Source organism: Magnolia sinica, chromosome 17, assembly GCF_029962835.1.
Source record: "Magnolia sinica isolate HGM2019 chromosome 17, MsV1, whole genome shotgun sequence".
Taxonomy (NCBI): Eukaryota; Viridiplantae; Streptophyta; class Magnoliopsida; order Magnoliales; family Magnoliaceae; genus Magnolia; species Magnolia sinica.
The window spans coordinates 29,046,012-29,069,352 of record NC_080589.1 but is presented as its reverse complement, the minus strand read 5'-3'; the positions used below and the strand labels follow the sequence as shown (position 1 = coordinate 29,069,352).

Genomic DNA, 23,341 nt, shown 5'->3' with positions numbered 1-23,341 from the left:
CACCCAAATTTGTTGCTGCTTTCACTTTGTGCTTTATGCAACAAAGATGGGCTTGATATCCAATCTGGATGGTCGCATGGGCTGACCATTTAATCTGGAGGATTGATTTAAGTAGTGGTTTTGGGCTGCGATTCAATTGGGGACTGGAACCAATACAACTCGATTAAGTTCCATTTTGGTCCCTTACCAGTGTGGTAACTCGTTTCGGTTTGTACCGAAACCAATATGATTTGGACGATACCGGGTTGCATGGGATGATATTTAAAACCATAATCTGGGGACCTGTGAATGGGTTTGGTCTAGGTCGAATGTGGAATTTGAACCCTTGCATGATCACACAACCGTCCATTTCAGACTTGTTCAAATGATCAAATGGTTAGGATGCATCTTGCTATTTTGAAAGGCGATCGACTTGTTCTGTCAATAGAATGGTTTTAAGGACATCACTTAGCACTCAACACGTGCAATTATGCTTCGGTGTCGTCGTCTTGATGATGCACTTTTTAAGGGATCGAAAAGTATTAAAGAACAACTGCAAGTTGGTTTTATCCCTTCCAATGTGCCTGGTATCGAATCACCAAGCACGAAGGGACTCAGGAATACAAACTTGGTTGCACCAAGGTCATCACAGTTCCTCCCACACCCGACTGACCTAGGATCTCTCCCCCCCCCCCCCCCAAAAAAAAAAAAGGCAAAGGTGGTGTCCCCTCCACTTTAAGAGGCTTTTATGGTCATTTAGCACATTACTCCAACTTCAGTCTAGCTTAGAGATGGAAACCCCTTAGGGCCTGTTTGATTTTTGGGCTCAACTGTAATTACCATGTAAATGGGTAATAATTATTTACCTAGGTAATTACCACATCTTTCCCAATGCAGATTTGACAACTTACTTTTTTAACACTTAAATCGAGAAATTTACAAAATCGATGTGGGGCCCACCATGATGTATGTGAGATATGTGCACCGCTCATTTGTTATGCTAGCTGAATTTAGGGCATGAGCAAAAAAAATAGGGCAAATCCAAAGCTCAAGTGGACCACACCATAGGAAACAACGGGAATCGAACATCTACCATTAAAAACTTTTTGGGGCCCTTAAAAGTTTTGGATAAAGCCGATATTTGTGCTTTCCCCTTATCCATGTCTGTGTGACCCTATGAGTGGGTTAGATGATAAAAAAATCTCAACGTGGGCCCAGTGAAGGAAATAACTTTCAATGGTATACGAATTAAGGCCATTGTTTCCTTTCGTGTTCGAGTGTTGGATTTGTCTCATTTTTCGCCTCATGCCCCAAAATGTTCTAATAAAATAGATGGACGGTGTGGATATAGCATATACATTACAGTGGGGTCCACATATTTAAGTCAACACTTTCATATGGATTTTCGAGGTGGAATTACTCTCACCTTTTCAAACGAGGTGAAAAAGTAATAATTACTTATTTACCAAGATTTACATGTATCATAGAAAATCAAACAGGCCCTTAAATTCTTTTGGGGTCTTATCTCATTTAGCACATTACTTCAACTTCAGCTTTTATGGGAGTTGAACTGATCTAGAGAGGAGAAGAGGAGAATGAGAAACGAGAGAAGAAAGAGTGAGAGTATTGAGCAGCTAGATCCACAAGAGATCGCTGATTGGTTATCGAGGAAATCATTCGTGGTGGAGATTAGGTTCTCCTGAGGGCCCGAATGGTGAAGGGACAATTATCGCAGAATGCAAGGAGAATGGAGATCTTTGGAGGATGGTGCTGCAGGACCCAGTGAGGTCTTTTGATGTTAAGGATCTTCTAGTCGAAAGGATAAGCCTTATTCCCCATCTCAATGGTGGACATAGTGGTATCCTGGGGAGAGCTCTTGTGTCTCCCGCTGTTAGCTCTGTTCTCAAAGACGATGGCTGTAGGCATGCTACTAAGAAGAAGAAAGCCATTGCAAAAAAAGAGGTACTGATGTCTAAATTTGCTCATTGCCCCACCCTGTTTGTTTTTAGTTTCTTGGTTGAGTGGGACGAATACACTATCTCTTGGGTCTTCTAGAAGTCGGGGGAGATGAATGAGATCGTTCTCCCCCGGAAGAAAGGTACTATGGAACCCAAAGGCTTCACCTTTGTCAAGATGGGCTCACCAGAGGCTGCTGCGCTGGTCATTTTTGCTCTTCATCAGTCCGCCTTCAATGGATGGCGAATCTCAATTTAGAAGGTCCTCTATGGTCCTAGACTGAAGAAGCAACAACTACCTCTCCATAGGGTGGAGGACCAGTGTCGGCACATGTTTGCCGATTTAGATAAAGGCACCAAAGCTCCTACTCACTCTAGCATGGTCTTTGATCATTCCTACAAAGACATGGTGGGAGTCAACACACTTAGAGACTAGCATTAGTCTACGACAACCCTCCCTGTGGTTCCCACAAGCCCAGGGTCTAGAAGGACATCTCCACTGGCTTGAAATTTTGGTGGACGAATCCATAATCATTGAAGCCTTTGCTTCATATGTGCAGAGCTTGGTTATCCGTGGCTGGAAAAGGTTTTCCTTGACTAATGTCAAAATCTGGGTCGAGTTCGTTTATTAACTTTCAGAAGGTAGTTTTGGCCTCGAACCCTTAAAGGATTTAACCTTTCTCCTCAATCTTAGGCCCGAAGCAAGATTCCACCCCATCTTATTGGCGGGAGCTTCTTCCTTGTTTGGCCCTGTGTTCTCCATATGCAAATGGGAGGAGTTCTCCTTTTTCGGCTTTGAAGTTTCATGGTACCATTTCTTTGGCATCCTACTCGAACTGTGGAATCTTGAGTTCCTCCTAGTGCTAGGTTTGTGCATTGGTGAGGTAGTTTAGTTTAGTCTTGTTACAGGGTTCGGTTAGGAATTACGGTCGACCAGACTTCGGATTTTGAAAAAAATTTCTTGACGCAGTGATACCGAAAATCCCTGTTGTGGTAGGGAAGGACAGATTGTTCATCTCGTTTTCTCAGGAAAAATTCTCTGTTCTAGGGAGCTCCAGAGGGCAAGAGGTGAAGGTCATTGCTTGTTGAATGCATCGGCGGAGCATCGCAAACAATCTAGTGTGGCGATGGAGAACACGTGGAAGGACAATTGTCCTCACTTCTCACCCCATCTTTGATCTCAGCCGTCAATGCCTCCGCGAATGTTGACGGTTTAGATCGCCCCATCCTCCAACACCCGTCCCTGCCACATGTCACTCTCATAGACCATCGTGAGATCATAATCTTTGATCTCCCCTACTTCGAGCCTTACATAGACTTAGCTGACGTCAGAGGATCTTTGACCTTCAGAGAATCAAGCGTTGCTTTAAGAAGCGATCTCCCTCTCTTTGTTACGTGGCAACTAGACTGAGCCCTTCGAGCCGACTTTTGTAGATGAGAGGGGGAGTCTTGGCTCTCAAGCCTTCATCCATTAATGCCTATCCTGCTTCCAGCCAAAAATCTTCGACATGTGGCTTTGACGCGCCATCTCTCGATTGAGATATTTACACCTCGTGTTTCAAGGCTGATGGCTTTGCTAGTAGAGTTGGGCATCAAGTAGAGTCGGACCGAGTTAGGGCTGACCCGACTCGATCTGGTTTGGAAATAGGCCTGACCCGAACTTGACTTGACTCGGTACTGAGTCTAGCTAAACCGATCCGAATTCGGGTATGGCCTGGACTAATCCGGATCGAGTCCAACCTAGTAAAAAGTACCGAGTTGGTTCAAGTTGACACCGATTCGGATTGAGAGATGAGGGACGGAGGGAGTGGAGAGGAGTAGAGCTGTACACTGAGTTGAACCGAGACGAGTTGGCCTCAGCTCGACTCGACTCGGTGACCGAGCCACTTTGTCCAGCTCGACTCGGCTTGGTCAGCAGCTCGGACCAGTTCGAGTCGAGTTCAAGCCAAATGGGATTAGGCAAGTGCTTCTTGGTTCTATGAAAGATCTCATTATGAGTTGGTGGTCTGGTTCTTGGCCTTCTGTTGGTTGGTTCTTGTGGAAGCTCACTATCCAAGCGGATTGTGGTCTCTTTGTATGGATTGAAATAACATTGTTTTAGGGGTAAAGCTAGCTCGACCATCATAATTGTAAGAAGATCTTTCTGGTGATTCTTGAATGGGTAAAACAGACATAAAATTGAAAGGTTTTCCTAGTCAGTTTTTCTGCTCCAACTGGGCTGATTTTACCGCAAGTGGTTGGGGAGTTTGGAAGGTTAAGGAAAGTTGGAGTTTGCCTTTTGAGTTTTTTAATCTTAACTTTGATGGGTGCTCTTTTGGGAATCATAGTCAGGCTACTATTGGTTGAATTATGAGAAGTGATTCTTGAATCTTTGGAGTTCTATGGTTGGGCGCTCCAAAAATGTGATTAGATGTGCTAAATCAAGGAGATGTCACCTTTCAAAAATAAATAAAATAAAAAATCAAGGAGATGTGCGGGGAAGATCCAACCTGACCAACGAAGCCTTGGATCTTTGGAGTCTCATTAGGGTGCCCTCTCACGTTCATCGTGAAGCAAATGAAAAGGTGGGTTGAGAGAGAGAGAGAGAGAGAGAGAGAGAGAGAGAGAGAGAGAGAGCTCGGGTGGGCTGGGTTGTGATAAAGGGGTAAACCCTAGGGTTTAAAATTTTGATTTTTATACTATTTGACCGAGTTGAGCCGAGTCAAGCCGAGTCGAGCCGAGTTCGAGTACCGAGTCGAGTCGAGTTGAGCTCGGGCTAGCTCGAACTCGGCTCGAAATATTTTAGAGCTCAAAAATTAAGCTCGACTCAGCTTGAACTCAGTTTCGAACCAAGTCGAATTGAGCTTTTTCGAGTTGAGTCGAGTGAGTTGACCAAGCTGGCATGGTTCGTGTACAACCCTCGAGAGGTGAGAGAGGAGGGTGGTGATGGTGGTGGGTGGCTGCTGGCTTGGAAGAGGAGGGCAGGAGGGAGTAGAGACGAGAGAGAGAGAGAGAGGGGAGGGTGGGAGTAGAGAGAAGAGAGAGAGAGAGAGAGGAGGGTGGTGATGGTGGTGGGTGGTTGCCGGGCTTGGAAGAGGAGGATGAGGGAGGAAGAGAGGTTGGGATCCGGTTGGGGTGGGGTCGGGTGCGGCATATAGGGTTAGAGATACTTAAAAATTAGGGTTATTATTATTATATATATTCCCTAATCTGAGTCGAGTTTGTTGCGGATTGAGTCGACTTTGACCGGATCGAGTCGGGTCGAGTTATTGGGTAACTCAAACTTGACTCGGTTTGAGTTCAGAATGAGCGAAGCCTACTCGGTTCGGACCGACTCACCCATTCGGTTGGGATCGAGTCGGGTCCGAACGAGTCAGACGAGTCAAGTTAGTCACGTCGAGTTATCCCATGCCCAGCTTTATTTGCTAGTGATGACATTGGCTATGCTAATGTGTCTCCTCACGTTTCGTCCCCTTCATCTTCAATCGTTGATCACCCCTCGCTCTTTTAGCCATCCATCTGCCCTTCAGACTCTCTGGCTTTCGATTCCTTGCCCCCATTGCTACCATTAGCTTCTGAAGATGGCATTGATGGCTACCTCAATAGCTTGAACCCCTCCTTTCCTGTCAGCTCTAGCCAAGCTACCCTAACTTTGGTCAAGCCTCTACTGTCTACCCTAGTTACCTTTCTTTAGTCCTTTCCTCACAGGAAAACGCCTCAGACCTTCTCCTCTCCTTTTGAAATTCAAACCTCTTTAACCGGGCTCCTTTTTAGTCGCAAGTTGCCTGTGTCCATCCTCTACCCCCCTTCTAGACCAAAGAACCCTCTCTAGACTATGGTCCCTGCTAGTGTTTCCATTGTCGACGAAAAATCGATAATATCGCCGATATTATCGGTGTCGTTGGACCGGCGACACCGAAACACCAAAAATTCGTTTCTCTTCCTAATGTCGACGAAATATCGGCGATATTTTCGATTTTATCGGGAAAAAAAAAATTATCAGCGACAACTCTCTCTATTATTTTTTTTTAAAAACAAAACAGATATAGAAAAAAAAAAATCTCTTACCATTTTTTTCTCAAAATCTGCCCGCGGGAGTGGCTTTCGGATGGATTTGGTGGGCCAATCACGGTTGATAGCGCCGGATTTTCAGAGGTAAGAAATCTCTTTTTTTTTTTTTTCTTTGAAAAGAATAGGTTTGAAAGAAACCCAATTTCGGCGAGGTTGAAGGGGATTTGGGTTGGAATTTGAAAAGGAGAGAAATTTGGGGAAAGATATTTGGAATTTTATTTTAGGCGGAAAAAAACGATGGAAGCTTTTTCGTTGAAGATGAGACGAAAGGGGCGCGGATTAGCTACTGATAGGTTGAGTAGCTAGACTAGCTATTGAAGTGACGTCACCAAGTTCCGTGGGCCCCATCATGATGTATGTTTTGTATCCACGCCTTCCATCCATTTGGAGAGATCATTTTAGGGCAATATCCAAAGAATGAGTTAAATCCAAAGATCCAGTGGGCCCCAGCACAGAAAACTGTGGGAACAGTGACGTCCACCGTTAAAAACTTCTAAAGGCCACAAAAGGTTTAGATCAAGCTGATATTTATGTTTTCCCTTATTTCAGGTATTTTTTAACTTTTGAACAGGTTGGATTTCAAATAAACATTATGGTGGGCCGTAGGATAGTTTCAACGGTGGGAATCACTCTCCCCACTGCTTTCTATGGTGGGGTCCGCTACAGATTTTTATCTCCCTCATTCCTTGGCTCATGCCCTAAAATGATATCTCAAAATGGATGGACGGTGTGGATACAACACATATATCATAGTGGGGCCCAGATAACTTGGTGACGTCACTTCAGTGGCGGACTCGCTATTCAACCTGTCAGTATCTAATCCGCGTCCGGACTACCAGCGTGGGTACATGTCATGCTATGACGAGCGCTGGAGCTCCTCGAGCTCCGAGTTGTACGAACGGTTCAAAGGTTATCAAAGTTAAATGGGCCCCAAAATGATGTATTTATTACATCCATACTGTTCATTCATTTTTCAAAATCATTTTAGAGCATGAATCAAAAAATAAATCATAGCCAAATCTCAAATGGACCACACCAGAAATAGCAGTGGGTAATGATTTTCACCGTTAAAACATTCGTAGGGCCCACCATAAAGTTTATTTTCAATTCAATCTGTACATAAGGTCAAAAATACCTAGATTAAGAGGAAAAACACATATAATATTGATTCAAAACTTATGTGACCCCAAAAAAGGTTTCAATGGTATACGTTCAATCCCCCAATGCTTTTTGCGGTGTGGTCCACTTGATCTTTATATCTATCTTATTTTTCAGTTCAAGCCTTAATACGCGCTCATAAAATGAATGGACGGTTTGGATATAACACATACCTCATGATGGGACCCACAGAACTTGCTAACGTCGATACACCTAGAGACTTGGTACACCAGCCAAGATGAAAGCTCCCTTTTGGAGAATGAACTCGGTGCAATTACGGGGCTTTACAAACAGTGGTGCCTCTCTCACGGCGGGGCTCACATTGATGTATTTATTTTTTATGCAAGCCGTCCATAGGTTTTTTAAAATTATTATAAGACACTAGCTCAAAAAATGAAGCAGATCGATATCTAAGCTGGGCCATATTTTAAGAAAGAGTGGTGTTTGAACCTCCATTAAAAACTTCTTTGAGCCTACTTTAATGTTTTTATGTTTTTGTAATGTTTATTTGTCATCCAACCCTTTAATAAGGTCTCGTAAACCTTTATACAGAAAAGAACAAATATTAGGTTGGTCCAAAACTTCTGTAATCCATGAGAAGGTTTTTATGGTCTATCACCACTGTTTCTTATGTAAAGTCCACCAAAGATCTGAATCTGCTTCATTTTTTAGATTATACTCTAAATTGATTTTTAAAAATAGATGAACAAGATGGATATACAATAAATATATCAAGGTGGGCCCCACCATAAGTGTTGTCCTGTCTTCCTGAAGGCTAAGGTTGCACATAATCCACTTTACTCCCTTGCACCACTAAGTGGGTGGGAGGGGGCTATTATTTATTTATTTATTATTATTATTATTATTATTAGTTTCAATTCATCCCAGCAGGAATGGGACCATGAACTGTTTGAATGTATATAAACATCATGTTGGACCAAGGAGGTTTATTTGTCATCCAAGTTGAAACCTTCCTAAGAGCTATGGCCCACAGTGGTATTTATTTGTCATCCAAGTTGTTCATAAGATCACACAGAGATGAATGAAGTTAAAATACAAAAATGACATGGTTCCAAAACTTTTGTGGCCCCTAATGATCTTACAACGGTAGGCATGTTCAATTCACATTGTTTCTTGTGGTGTTGTCCATTTGAGCATTGGATATGCTTCATCTTTGAGATCAAGCCTTAAAATTATCTTGTAAAATGGATGGATGGGGTGGATAAAATACATAAATCACAATGGGCCCCACATAGTTGACTCAGTACGATAAGCATACTGATTTATATAATGCGCATGTGTCACTTGTTTGTATCTTTGGATTGATGGGTCGATGCTCTGTGGGGCCATCATAATGATAAATATTTTATCAATGTCGTCCATTTATTTTGATAGATAATTTTAAGGCATGAGTCCAAAATGAGGCAGATTTGCATCTCAGGTGGACTACACTAAGGGAAACGGTGGTGATTAAATGCCCACCATTAAAAACAGTGGTATGGCCCACCACCAGATTTTTGGATCTGCCTAACTTTTAGAACATTATCCTATTGTGGCCTTTCAAAACAGATGGTAGGAGTGGATTTGTGACGTACATCTCTATCATGCAAAAAATCACACTGATTGGATAATCCAATCCATCCTTGATTTGGCATCTTTGAGTTCATTCACTTTTACACGCCTTAATTACTGTATGCTAGCTTCATTTGTAATATATAAACTCATTTTAGTTGTTATTAAAGTGATTTTTTATGGCATCGCATGCTTTTTTTGTCCCATTAAATGAAAACTTATTATGCAATGTATTTTTTTTGCAATTTTTTTATTCCTGAATATGTAAATATGTCTATTCATGTATGTCCTGAAGTTTCACTGAAAAATTCCATCATTTTCTCCATGTTTCCCCATTTTTTCCTGCATTTCCGGTTATCGGCGATATTATCGGTAACGATATTATATCTTTATCTCTGGCCAGCGAAACTTGTAGTGATACCGACAACTCGAACACTGGTCCTTGCAGGCTCGCCCTCTCGACCTTTCAAAAAATGCTTTACAAAAAATATTGTGAGATATCGCAACCAATCCTTTACAAAAAATGCTTCGTAGGGAAGTTTGGGTCTGATGGTAGAAAAATTGAAAAAAAAAACCCATCCAAAACCCTTTTTTCTTGATTTCACTCCACTTTTAAATAGATCCATTGTGGCTTTCAACCCATCCTTGTGAATCCCTTTGAAGAAAAACACCAATTTTGAGTAAGAATCAAGATGTAAACTGATTTGGGGCTGTTTTCAATATGGTAAGCACTTTAGATTTTCAATCCACTTTTTAAAAAAAATTGCAAATCATGGTAAATCAATGTTTAGTGGTTACAAATCCATGATTCTTCATATTTTCGATGAAAAATCATGAATTTGGAGATTCAATTTTAAGATCTGGGAGAGAATGATCAAGTTGTGGAAAATTGAAAAAAATAATTTTTTTTTTCGAGTTTCTCTCGAATCGGTTGCAATCTATCCCAAACACAAAATCAAACATGTATGTAACCTAAACTAGTGATTCTTGGTAATTTATAGATTTTAAAAAATATTTTTAAAATGTTAAAAATATTGTTTTTTTTTTTTTTCAAAATTCCACTTCGATCGACGGAATTTGGTTGCCATTTTAGAGTATTTATGAGTGTTTGATGAAATCATCATCACATACACTTTAATTTTGGAATTTTAGGGAAGATGGGTCAATTTATGGAAAATTAGAAAAAAAAAAAAAATCAAAACTTCCCTATTTTTTCTCAAATCGGTTGCAATCTTAATGTCCAAATATGAAATCAAACATGTATGTAGCTTAATCTAGTGATTCCGGGCAATTTGGGGATTTTCTGGGGAAAAAAATATTTTTTTAATTAAAAAATTTAAAAATGTTAAGAAATATATATATATATATATATATATATATATATATATATATATATATATTTTTTTTTTTTTTCTTTTCGAAATTCCACTTCAATCAACAATCAATTGGCCCCTATTTCCGGGTTTTTAGGAGTGTTTGATGAAATCATTGTGACATATACTCAAATTTTGGGATTTGAGAGAAGGTTTGATTTGCGAAAAATTGGAGAAATTTGAAATTTCCTCTAATCAGAGAGGATGAGTACTCGTAACGAAAAAGTTTCACCTCATGAAATGGGTAGATGTGTCCAAACCAATTGAGGGGGATTGGGGTTAAGAAACTTGGAGATGGTGAACAAAGCATTACTAGGTAAATGGGTTTGGAGATTCGGGGTGGAGGAGGGAAGTTTGTGGCGGGAGGTAGTAGAGAAGAAGTATGGGTTAGGCGATGGGGGTAGGTGGACACGGGCTTCGTCTCTTTATAGATCTTCTTTCACATGGAAAGGGGTTAATTTGTTAAGAAGTAAGGTATGGTAAGGGGTGGGCTATTCATTGGGGAATGTACAAAAGATTAGGTTTTGGGATGAATTATGGGTGGGGTAGCAGAAATTGGGAGAAATTTTTCCTAGGTTAGCAAGTATATCAAGAGAAGAGGGGTTATTAATAGCTAGCTGTTTTTCCTTTCAAGGAGAGGAAGTCATTTGGGCTTCGTAGTGTAGGAGGAATTTCCATGATGATGAAATTGAAGAATTGGTTGAATCGATTATCCAAGGTAAAACCGGTTCTCTCAAAACAAGACTCAATGTTGTGGTTTAAAGAGAAGTCAGGGAAATTCTTAGCTAGGACTCTTTACAAATTGCTTAGTGGAGGTCAGCCGGTTCATGAGGCTTCTCCGTCAACTTTAGTGTGGCATTACAGGGCGCCATTGAAGGTGGTAGTGTTAGCTTAGTTGGTGGGAGGCAACAAGGTGCTTACGGTGGACAATCTTCGTAAAAGGAATATGGTCATTCCGAATGCTTGTATTTTGTGCGTTAAAGATGAGGAATCGGTGGATCATTTATTTATCCACTATGATTTTGCTTGGCAAATATGGATCAAATTCTTTCATCTATTTGAAATTTCCTGGGCATCGCCAAGATCAGTAGGGGAGTTCTTCAAGATGTGGCATTGGCTCGAAAGTTAGGCGCTTATGTCCCTTGGCGGGTATTTGGTCAATATGGTTGGAAAGGAACAATCTATGCTTTCGGAATTGTGAGGGTCAGTCAAAGGCAGTTTTTGGTAAAGCAAAGGCATTTGTGGTCGAATGGCTTAAAGTGTCTAATGTAGATATTTGGTTGCCTGCGATGTGGGGTGCTTTGTAGTTCCCTTTTGTGCTTCCTGTTTGGGTTTGTACATTTGTAATTATGGCTTCGGCTAGTTTATATATATAAATACACCGTTTCAAAAAAGAAAAAGAAAAAAGAGTACTAGTGTTATGTTAGAAAGTATCTTCATTGGTATTATTCTACTATGACCTAGACATAGTATTGTCAGTTTGTGGAACAACAGTACTGTGCCTAGCCCCGTAGAGATGGAGATGATTTTGAGCCACCACGTAGCTCTATGTGGGTCTGAGCTACATCTACACACATTGCTCACAGGTATATTTCTCGATAGAAACTTCTTTTGCTTTTTAATGTATTGCTTTTGTTTTCATACATGTCTTCTTACATTTATAAATTATATGAATTAACTTTTGAGTATACTTGCATTAGTTTAGTCAGACGACACATAAATTAGGATCCCATATGAAGGAAAACTATCATGTATACTTGTTTTTTTTTGTGATGTTTTGATTTCTAAGAATGTATTAATGTCTTCTTAAACAATCCTTGAAGTTTCATTGAAAAATTGAAACCACAAAGATGCTGGGGATTAACCACATACTTTTTATTCCATGTGATCTAAGATTGGCTTCTAGATTGCTTGAGCTTAAAAATGGATGGTCATAGTCGTAGGACTACATGTACTACAATATAGATTTATCTTGGCTCATATTCTCTCTACTCTCTTTAAGTGTGTGCTATGGATGGAAAACTCTACAAGTTTTGAGCATGTGGAGAAGGCCAAGAGTCTCTCTTCTCTTTATTTACAAGCCTTTAGTTCTTTTATTTATTTATTTTAACATTGAAAATCAAATCTAACAAGAAATCAAAATCAAATCTAACAAGAACTCATTTCCTTACTTGCATTAGCCTTTTAATAGGATTTCCTAAATTGACTGAGCATAGTTACTTAGATCCTAGGTTTTCTAAAACAAGTTGAAAACCACATGCATAACATGAGTGGTTACCACAATACGATGTTCCCTTAGCTTTTGAATGGAAAATTGTTTATTTGCTAAGAAGCAATGGATGTATGCATGGTTTGAAGTTGTGGTATAATGGGTCATAATTGTTAGAAATGATTTTTTATTTTTTTTTACACACTCCCACATGGGCACTTGAACCTATAACCTATAACCTTAGGGTTGAAACACACTCTTTCTACCACTAAACCATGGGTTTTATATTGGGCATTATAAATAATATAGTGGTTACTATCATCATTATCATGGTCGTCGTCGTCATCCTCGTCATCATCATCATTATTATAGTAATTTAATTTAAGACAATGCTAACATTTCCGCCCTCATGGGAACATTAACAATGTTCTTGAAGCTTCTGATTGACATGTGGGATAGACAATCACGGATCAAGCAGTCCATTTATTTGTGCTACTAGGGGCGGGCCATGGTGAAAGTCCTTGCGTTACCCAACAACAAATGCATGCAAGGTTTCGATTTCCATAAATGGATCATAATTGCCAATGCTGGGTTTGTTCCCATCTTCATGGGACGTTAGCAGTGTCTCCAAAGCTTCTGATGGACAAATGGTATGGCCTATCATAAATCCGGACCATCTGTTCATTCATGCTACTAAGGACAGGCAATGGTGTAAAAACCATGCCGATTTAATTATCCAAACCCTTTGATCAACCGTTCATTGACCCATGGCTTGCCACCGGTGGCATGAACAAATCGACAATCTGGATTACTGATTTGTCATCCAACTTATCAACTAAAAGTTTTTGAGACATTACTAATGTCTCCAAAGCTTTTAAATTACATGTGTGACATACAATTATTTCTCTGGATTTTTCATTCATCCCTAACATTACGAGCAAGCCGTGCAAAAATCACGCCAACATGGCTATTGTAGCCATTATTCAACAGATAATTCTAGAAAATAAAATGCTAAAATGCATAAAAGCATTATATATGAAATCTTTCGTATAAAATGCCATTATTATTTCAATTAAATGTAACTAATTGAGCAAAATTTAATAATTGACAGTAGTAAGGCCATGTGAGAGCAGATCATCTCGATTGAAAATGCCGAGTGATTCCCACTGAAAGTGTGGATTGGATTCCTAATGCTGATGACACATCGATATGGTGAGGTGGACCACTGGTGGGATTCAAATTTTCCCTTTGGGAATCAGATTCTGTGTTGATGACATGTCGGAGCTGGATTCTGAGTCCCACATATTACTTCTTATAGAAAATAGCAGTTTAGGAGGTGCCATCTCATCTATTGTCATTATGGAAACTAAGAAGGTGAACTAGTCTTTTGCGAAAAAGTAAGAATGTGGAGTGGGCCTATCAATGTGGTTTAGAGAATGTCACCTACAGGTCCACCAGTCTTCAAAATAAAAATGCAGATTTCTGATGTTCCAACTATAAATGAGTTTGTGGTATCAAATTCATCATAATCTAGTCTAATCCAATGGTTCTAATGACCTTTATGTTAGATGGTATTCGAAAAGATTGTGACACACACAATACACAAGAAAAAAAATAAAAAAATAAAATAAATTTCAAATTTTCGCTCCTCAAATTTTTTAGATGGGGTGTCTACATGCCATAACAAACTCTAATAACATCTTAATGCAATATCCATCCATCAGCCTCCATAATAGTCATCATAACTAAGCCAATCAGTATCATTTACCAACTGACCAAGCAATTGTTTGTGTTAAAAATTGCAAATCTTATATTTATATTTTCAAGTGTTGATTAGTAGTGTAATTAAATTTCTAGTTTAATTACAATATTAAGTTGAGTGAGTCTTTGAGTCAACCTGACCCACCCGGATATCGACTCGGTTGAGTTTTTAAACTATGGTAGTCATTATTATGCAGGCTACTATTGTATCCATTTGCAAAAAATGGCGGTACAACGGGTTTGTATAGTTGTTACAATGAAAGCTGAATTTCTGTTACAAAAAAATGAAGGTTGTATATGATAAAGAAACATTAATTGTCTTACATCGTCATCGTAGAGTTTGCACACTTCACAGAAATACTCTCCCATGATCAGACCACAATTTGAACAAACACGTGCAACCTGCATGTATGGAAAACATTCTTGTAAAAAGATAATATTTACATGATACAGCTGATATATCCCATGTGATAACCGATATGTATTTGTAATCTAAGGGCGCGACACATTATGCGATAACGATACGGAAAAGATTGGTTGTGAGAAGGTTTCAGAATACAGTCCTTTTTATGTTCAATTTTAGGAATTGTAAGAATTAATGGACACGTTACTGCTGCTTATTTCTTCCACACCTAATACTTTTGCTTACTGCAGACAATCAAGAATCAAAGAAGTTTGGCCATGGTAAGTTTGGCAAGGATCCAACAGTGGAGACGAGTTTCTTGCCAGATAGGTATTGCATATCTCTCGAGTTGACTGTGTTGTTTATTTTCAATTGAAGCAAATTAGTCTCTTTCTGCTTGGTTTTTCACATTTGAGCTTGGGGGTGTCGAGGCTAATCTTTTAGTGAGCGAGAAGCAGAGGAACAAGCTGAACGGGAGCGGTTGCGTCGGCAGTGGCTCCGTGAACAGGAGCAAATCAGAAGTATCTCTATGCTCTAGTCCCATTTATACCCATTGTAAAGTTAACATTTTGCTGAGTGAGTTCTCTATCATATTTCAGATGAGCCGCTGGAAATTACTTACAGCTACTGGGATGGAGCGGGCCATAGGAGAGTGATTCAGGCTAGTAAATAAAAGGCATTTTGTTTTAGAGATTTGCTTTGAGGTTTTCTTTTTCTTTTAACTGGTTCCCCCTGGGCCTGCTTTCTGATCCTTAGGTTCGCAAAGGTGATACCATTGGAGAATTTCTTCGAGCTGTTCAGCAGCAACTTGCGCCCGAGTTCCGAGAGATTCGAACTACCTCAGTGGAGAACCTGCTTTATGTAAAAGAAGATTTGATCATTCCTCATGTGAGTCCATTGTGAGTTGAGTTATTCTGTCCTTCTTTGGATGTATGTGTTATACTCATACAACTCTCTTTCTTATTTCCATGGGTTTTGGAAGAACAGCAACATAGTTTCTATGAGCTAATCATCAACAAAGCAAGGGGAAAAAGTGGACCGGTAATATTCACGAATCTTATGGATGACTATGTAGGATTTTCAGTTAATCTGGCATGGCTTTCTAGAACAGAAGCAGAGCCTGTGCTATTTACAGATAACTGAATTTCAACTATATTTTCTGCTTGGTTATTCATTTGTTTTGCTTGGGTAAGCTCCTGGAAAGAACCAGTTGCCTCTTGGTCTGACCATCTCTGAGATGTGAAATCTATGCTACCTGGAAGGGGAAAAAGTGGACCGGTAATACTCACGAATCTTGTGGACGACTATGTAGGATTTTCAGTTAATCTGGCATGGCTTTCTAGAACAGAAGCAGAGCCTGTGTTATTTACAGATAACTGAATTTCAACTATATTTTCTGCTTGGTTATTCATTTGTTTTGCTTGGGTAAGCTCCTGGAAAGAACCAGTTGCCTCTTGGTCTGACCATCTCTGAGATGTGAAATCTATGCTACCTGGATTCTTTACTAGTTGTGTATATTTTATAGTGAACCATACAAATTGGGCTACAAGATCACTTGTGAAATATTAATGATTAAATATTTTCATGTGGTTAAACTTATGAGTTGTGAGTAATTCTTGTCATGCTCGTATCCTGAGAACCTGTCATTTACAAGTTTTTTGCTCCTGATCCATGTTGTACTTTATACCTGTGTTTGTGCTGTTGTGCAACATAGCTGTAGTCATGTTTGATTTATTAACAGTTTCATGGTCTCATATCTGCTACAATGTGGATGCTTTTAGTATGGTTCTCATAATCCACTTCTAAGAGCACTGTTTTCTTCTGTGTAACATAGCTCGGGATCATGCTTGGCTTATCAATTTGGTAGTCTTCATCTCCATTACAGCATGGATGTCATCTTTATTATGGTTCCATAATCTGTTTTTGGCCTGAAGCCAAACTTTTTCTGCCTGGGAATATTCCCGCACTTGTGAAACACATCTTGAAATCATGTTTGCCTTAACAGTTTGATAGTGATCATTTTTCAAGCATGGTTCTCATAATCTATTTCGAAGAATTGCTGGTTTCTTCATATGGCTAAACTTATTTCTACTTGAATTTTGTTGCTAAGTAAATTAAGATCACAGATATTGATTGTTTCTTGAGAAAACAATAAGAGACCTGTCCAGTTAGAAAGCAAGGTGTGCCATAACGGTATCAGTGGGTGTAACGGTCCCCGCCAATACTGTTATGCGTTATGGCCTGTTATGGTCAATGAATGCAGTATCGATTTTATCGGCCAATATTATTGGTATCACATGTGCCCTATATGAAACCCCACCTAAGTTCAAGTTTTTTGGTATATTGGCGATAGTGTCGTGATGTATCGATGATACCGACAATATATTGCCCAAAAAACTTTAAAAAAAAAAAAAAAAAACTTTCAGTTGTTCTTCCTCTTCTCCTTCTCCTCCGTTTGCTGCGTCTCTCTCTCTCTCTCTCGGACTGCAAAAGTCTTCTCGAAATAAAGAATTGAAACAAAGCGATGACTTTATTTCCTTCTCAACACGCTCATCTTTGTGAGAGAGGGGTCCGTGACTCAGGTGGACCCACTATGATGTTTATGTGAAATCCAACTTGTTCACTAGGTGCCTCACCTAATGTGCCCCATCCATATTCAGGTGGACCACAAGATTGGAAACATGTACAGGGCAACACTCACCCTTCAAACTGTTTCCCTTTGCGTGGCCCGTGTGAATCACTTTTGGGCTTGATTTTCAGGCCCCATGCCAAAATTTTGTTGTGGCAACTATGGCTGGAGTGGATTTCATATAATCATCATGGTGGGCCCTATAAAAATCAAGGGTAGACATCTCTCTCCAAACTATTTCCTTTGGTGCGGCCCACCTGAACCACATGGCAGCTTGAATTTTTTGGCCCTGGTCCTAACGTGGGATTATATATCAAATGGTTGGAGTGGATTTTACATAAAGCACCACGATGGGCCCCGTAAGAATCAAAGGTGGGTGTCCCTGTTGAGAGGCTAATATATTTAAAAAAAATTTACATGAACCCTTGATTTTTTTAAAGGGCCCATCTTGATGTGTACGTGAGATCCATTTGATGTGTAATCCCATGATAGGCCTAGGGCCCAAAAATCAGGCTGACCTGTGATTCAGGTGGGCCACACCAAAGGAAATAGTTTTGGAGAGAGACGTCCACCCTTGATTTTTATAGGGCCCACCGTGATGATTATAAATCCACTCCAACCATTAGATGCCACAACAAAATTTATGCATGGGCCTAGAAAGCAAGCCCAAACGCGATTTATGTGGGCCACATCAAGGGAAACAATTTTGAGGGTGTCACACTCTATACATGTTTCCAATCGTGTGATCCACTTGAAACATTGATAGGGCTTACTTTTAGGCCCTGGTCCTAACAATGGGTAACCCTCCTAGTGGTTAATGTGGATTTCATATAAACATCACGGTGGGGCCCACCTGAGCCGCGACCCCTTTGAAAAGGTGATTTGTATGATACTCTGGCAGCACATATAAGACTTAGATGCGCATGCACTAAGAAACTGTAAACATGTTGTACATTAAAACAATTAAATTGTGGAACCCACTGTTGTTAAGTCATGGTCCCAAAATCAAATTGTTTGAACGATCCTAGCTGTTGATTTGGGGACAATTGTTTGTTGAAACAGGACCATTGGATATTTTTCATTCTTAACCGTCCAATAAATGTCCACCAATCTCATCCGGACGAGAAAAAAAACCTAATTTTTGGGTTATAAGACATAATTTGGATAATTTAATTTCAATTACTTGTATGCCACCATGCAGTTTTTTTAAATAATTAATTGGTTGTTTCTTCATGCATATCTTATATGATTTATAAATTATATGCACTGATTTTGAATATAATTGCATCACTTTAGTCACACAACGCATAAATTAGGACCCTATACAAAGGAAGCCTATTATGTGCCCTTGATTTTTATGATCTTTTTATTTTTGAGTGTGTATTGATGTCTTTCTTAACATCCCTCGAAGTTCCTTTGAGAAATTCGACCAATTTCCCAATGTTTCCGCACATTTCCCAAAAATAGTGATACAATATGCGATGCATTCGATATTTCCTATGCGATAAATGATATGTTTTTGTATCCCAAGGGTGCTATACATCTGTCGATAACGATACATAAAACATTGGTTACAGGGTGTGTAATGGCCATTACGCCCCTGTAACAAATAAAATAATTTTTGTTAAAAAATCCCGAAAAATATGATTTTTTTTTTTAAATATTTAAGAGGATTCTAAATACGTATATATTTTTTTTAAAATAATTTTATGATGGCGTAATGGTCCACTCTTTAGTGAGAATGTTGTCTTAGCCTATTTCATGATTTTAAGAACTTGTTAGCCTTGAGTTGATTGCGAAACTCCTATATTTAATTCCTAAAATATCTAATATCAATGATAAATATAGTAGCATGAATGTAATACCAAATATCTCATTTCTAGGGTATTACTATTACCTATCTATTGTACATTATCTGAATTGGTCCAGACTTTTGTCATATCCTATCAATTATCATCCTCAAGATTTATTTATTTATTTATTATTATTTTTTTTATAGTATTATTTGATTAACTCCCTTGCATGAGTTTTGTAATTTGATTGTACCTTGATGGTTGGTAGGGCTGTACATGGCCAAGCTAACTCGAAAAGCTCGCTCGGCTTGGCTCGATCTAGCTCGACTTGACTCGACTCGAACGACGATTCAAGGCCAACCAAGCTTCATATGGCCCAATTCATTTTGAAAACGAGCCGAGTTTGAACATAGTGGAGCTTGACTCGAACCTGGCTTGGCTCGAAGCTCGAGCTCGGCTTGACTTGAATATATATTATTATTATATATATTATATTTAAAAATTTTAAAAAATTAAAACTTAAACCCTACCCTACACTACCCTACTCGTCCCTTTCTTACCCTTTCTCTTCGTTACCTAACAACCAACCCCCCCACCCCCCCCCCCCCCCCCCCCTCTTTCTCTCGGCCACTCACCCAAGCTTGACTCAGCATTTGTCTGACTTGTCTAAGTCATATGGCCTGCACTCGCCCGAGCTCTCCCCTCTCTCTCAGCACCAACAACAAGGTATCCTCTATGGCTCTATCTAATATTATATATATTATTAATTGAATATTTTATTTGGGGGTTGGGTCAGTTGGGTCGGGTGGTTGGGTTGAGTCAAGTGCAGGTTGGGTCGGGTTAGGAGCAAGCTCGATTCGACTCGAGGTAAGCTTGCCTCGACTTGATCCATTAGCTCGCCTCGAGCTTGACTCGAAAGGTTTGGCAAACAAGCCAAGCTCCAATGGTAAGCTCGAGGCCGAGCTTGAACTCGAGGAGAGCACGGATGAGCCGAGCCGAGCCGAGCCAAGCTTGGCCCACCTTGACTCGACTCGGCTTGATGTACAACTCTAATGGTTGGTCAAAGGAGTTATTTTAAGCACAATTTCGGCAGTGTGTGCTTGGTGAGTGGTGTATTGTGGGTGAAGAAAAGAAGACTTTATGTAGAAAAATACTTACTTGAAGAAGAGGATTCTAAGTAAAAACTCACCACCAATCAATCACCATCAGAATGAAAATCTTGTTGCTTATACTTATTCAACCTCCATGTCCTTGTCATTATCCGACCACGACTGTGACACTGGTATACCTTGTGCATATCTATAACAGCGACCAAGTCAACGAAACCTGAGGATGACTGACTACGATCCTCACTGGGCATGTACTGTGTCAACGCTGTTCCCAAGTAAGAATATCCATTAGTGCCACAGTCATAACCATCAAACCCACCATAACTGTACCCACACCGTGGCCACCCTTGGCATTACTGCTTGTACTCGTTTTGCTGAGAGTGACATTGCGATGACGAATAACTTAGATGTGGATCTAAATGTGTGTCCATATGGAATGGATTGACTAGGACTAGCCCAACATGAAAGTGGCTCAATAGGCTTCATACCAGTGTTCGAAGTATCGGTGTCCCTACAAGTTTCGCTGGCTAGGGATACAGAAACAATATCGATATCACTGATAACTGGAAATGCAGATAAACATGGGAAAAACAATGGAATTTTCAGCAAAACTTCAGGAGATGTTAAAATGTACATATTTGCATATTTAGAAATAAAAAAATTACAAAAAGAATACATAAATAACAAGCTTTCATTTAATGGGGCCTTAAAAGCATGTGTTGTTATAAGAAATCAGTCCAACCATCCCGTCCGACCTATTTAACCATCCAACCTTGCATCCAAACATCCATCAATATTACAAAATATCAACAACACATGATGTTTCACCAAGAAATCATCAACAATTGGAAAGGAAACAAAAGATTGTGGTCTCAATATCGTGCATGTTGCGATATCGATAATATCGAGATATTATCAATATTATCAATGACAAATTGAACACTACATACAACCATGTGCCTATATAAAAAATTGAAATATATATATTTTTTCTAATAAACAAAATTTTGATGATATCAATACGTTGGCGATATTATTGAAATATCGTCGATACACTTATGATACAAGCATTGCCTAGAATTTACGTAGTAAAAATATTGGCGATACATTGGCAATATTGATGCATTGGCAATACAAGCGACACGTAGAATTGACATAGTTGAAAATATTGGCGATTACATTAGCGATACTGATACGTTGGCGATACTTGGATATACATTGCTAATACCTGGATTTTTTTTATACTACTAGTGTTATTGGTATCGCTACTAGTGTTATTGGTATCGCTGAGCTGGAGAAAAAGATAATATCGGAGATAATTTGAACACTGCTTCATACATTGTCCATGTTCGATATTCATATTCATATCCATACTGCCCATAAGCCTTTTGATGTCCTGGAATTCCTAGTGGTCCATCACCCGCAAGACCATTAGTGCCAACCTCCCCATGATGCCCTCCCCTGGTTGGTCATACGTGACTCCATACACTTATAAGTTCGACCATTTCTACCCTGTTGATCCTCATTATTGTCACAATCTGTAGCCTTTTGTACCATCGTGTGCTGAACAGCAACAAAAGCAGGTGCATCATCATCATTACTATTGTGATTATCCGTGTCGGTCTCGCTAATGCTGTTTTTACTCTTTTGTTGGGTGTCCTAGGTTAAATCTATCCTCTTTGGGTCAATGATAGCTGCATGACTCTCTTATTGCCTTGCGTGTAATACTTGGTCGTTCACCTTGAGTTCTTCACTATCCTCTTCTACCTGGTTCTCCTTTTGTTTTAACCAATGTTTTAAATAGCATGTAGCACATCGTAGCGTTTGGCCCTCTATAGCGTGCATCGTAAGCTACATAGCGTATAACAAATTTGTTTCGTTGCGGTAACGGTGTGTGTAACGGTCCCCAACGTTACCGATACGGATACACCCTATATCGGTTGATACAAGGTGTGTAACTGTTGTTTTTTTTTTTTTTGTCAAAAATCTAGAAAAATATCCATTAAATCCGGAATATTCTAAATATTCCAAATATATATTCATTTATAATTTTGAACATGTTTATGGTGGTGTAACGGTCCACTCTTTGGTGAGAAGTTGTATCGGACTGTCTGATGAATTTATGAACTTGATAACCCGGAATTGACTACAAAACTAGTATATTTAATTTTCTAACTATCTAATATCAATGATAGATATATTAGAATGAATGTAATATCAAAATATCTAACATGCGTAGGCGTTTGCAATTATTTTTCATAATTTATTCTATATTAAGTTATTAACATACCTGAGGAGTGAGGTCTCTCTAGAGTCCAGACTTGCATAAATTTTTCGTAATTTTTTAAAAATCGGTCGCAAATAGTCCGAAAATAAAAAAATCAAATATAATATAAAATCAATAGCATAATCTGTTAAATGCACATTAATACGTTCTACTATGATTAACACATCATATTCAACCATTAAAACAAAAATACAATGAGAAAAATGATTTTTAGTAATTTTTAAAAAATCGCCCAAAAATAGTCTGAAAAAAATAATACTATAAAATCAATAGCATAATCTGTTAAATGCACATTTATATGCTCTACTATGATTAACATATCATATTCAACCATTAAAACGGAAATACAAAAAAATAAAATGATTTTTTGTAATTTTTAAAAATCGGCCAAAAATAAAAAATAAAAAAATCTAAAATCAAAAGCATAATCTGTTAAATGCACATTAATATGTTATATTATGATTAACATATCATATTCAACCATTAAAACATAAATACATTGGAAAAAAATGATTTTTCGTAATTTATAAAAATCGGTCGAAAATAGTCTGATTTTTTTTTTTCAATTTTAAAAAATAAAAAAATAAAATCAATAGCATAATCTGTTAAATGCACATCAATATGTTCTACTATGATTAGCACATCATATTCAACAATTAAAACAAAAATACAATGAAAAAAATGATTTTTTCGTAATTTTTAAAAATCGGCAAAAAATAGTCCGAAAGTTAAAAAAAATAATATAAAATAAATAGCATAATTTGTTAAATGCACGTTAATATGTTCTACTATGATTAACACATCATATTCAACCATTAAAACAAAAATACAATGAAAGGAAATGTATAAATACCTATTTTTGAAGATTTTCCTGAAAATGGCCCAAAAAGCTTCGAATCAACAAAATCCTTAATATAACTTGTTTTGATCCTCTATTTCAAGCTAATGGTGGTCGAAATTTGTAATAGAATACTTTAGGAATAATTTGGAAGAGAAGTATCATAAAATGTGAAAAATTGGAACTAAAAATGGTAAAAAAAAAAAAAACTAGCCATTTTCTGAC

General features: G+C 38.7%; 1 protein-coding gene across 8 annotated transcripts in view; it reads left to right on the top strand.

Moving 5' to 3' along the window:
* LOC131231667 (protein XAP5 CIRCADIAN TIMEKEEPER) overlaps positions 1-23,341 on the top strand; it is a 64,538-nt gene that overhangs the window by 12,921 nt on the left and 28,276 nt on the right. For 5 of the 8 annotated variants that reach the window (XR_009164498.1, XM_058227942.1, XM_058227943.1 and 2 more), the window contains exons 5-9: positions 14,715-14,790; positions 14,905-14,981; positions 15,060-15,121; positions 15,217-15,348; positions 15,448-15,501. Coding sequence is in view for 4 of the 8 variants with exons in the window: in XM_058227942.1 (XP_058083925.1) it covers positions 14,715-14,790; positions 14,905-14,981; positions 15,060-15,121; positions 15,217-15,348; positions 15,448-15,501 (401 nt within the window). In the remaining 4 variants the exon portion in view is untranslated. Of the gene's footprint in view, positions 1-14,714; positions 14,791-14,904; positions 14,982-15,059; positions 15,122-15,216; positions 15,349-15,447; positions 15,502-15,653; positions 15,739-19,553; positions 19,609-23,341 lie in introns of all 8 variants that reach the window. The other 3 variants (XR_009164499.1, XR_009164500.1, XR_009164501.1) reach the window with 2 other exon arrangements.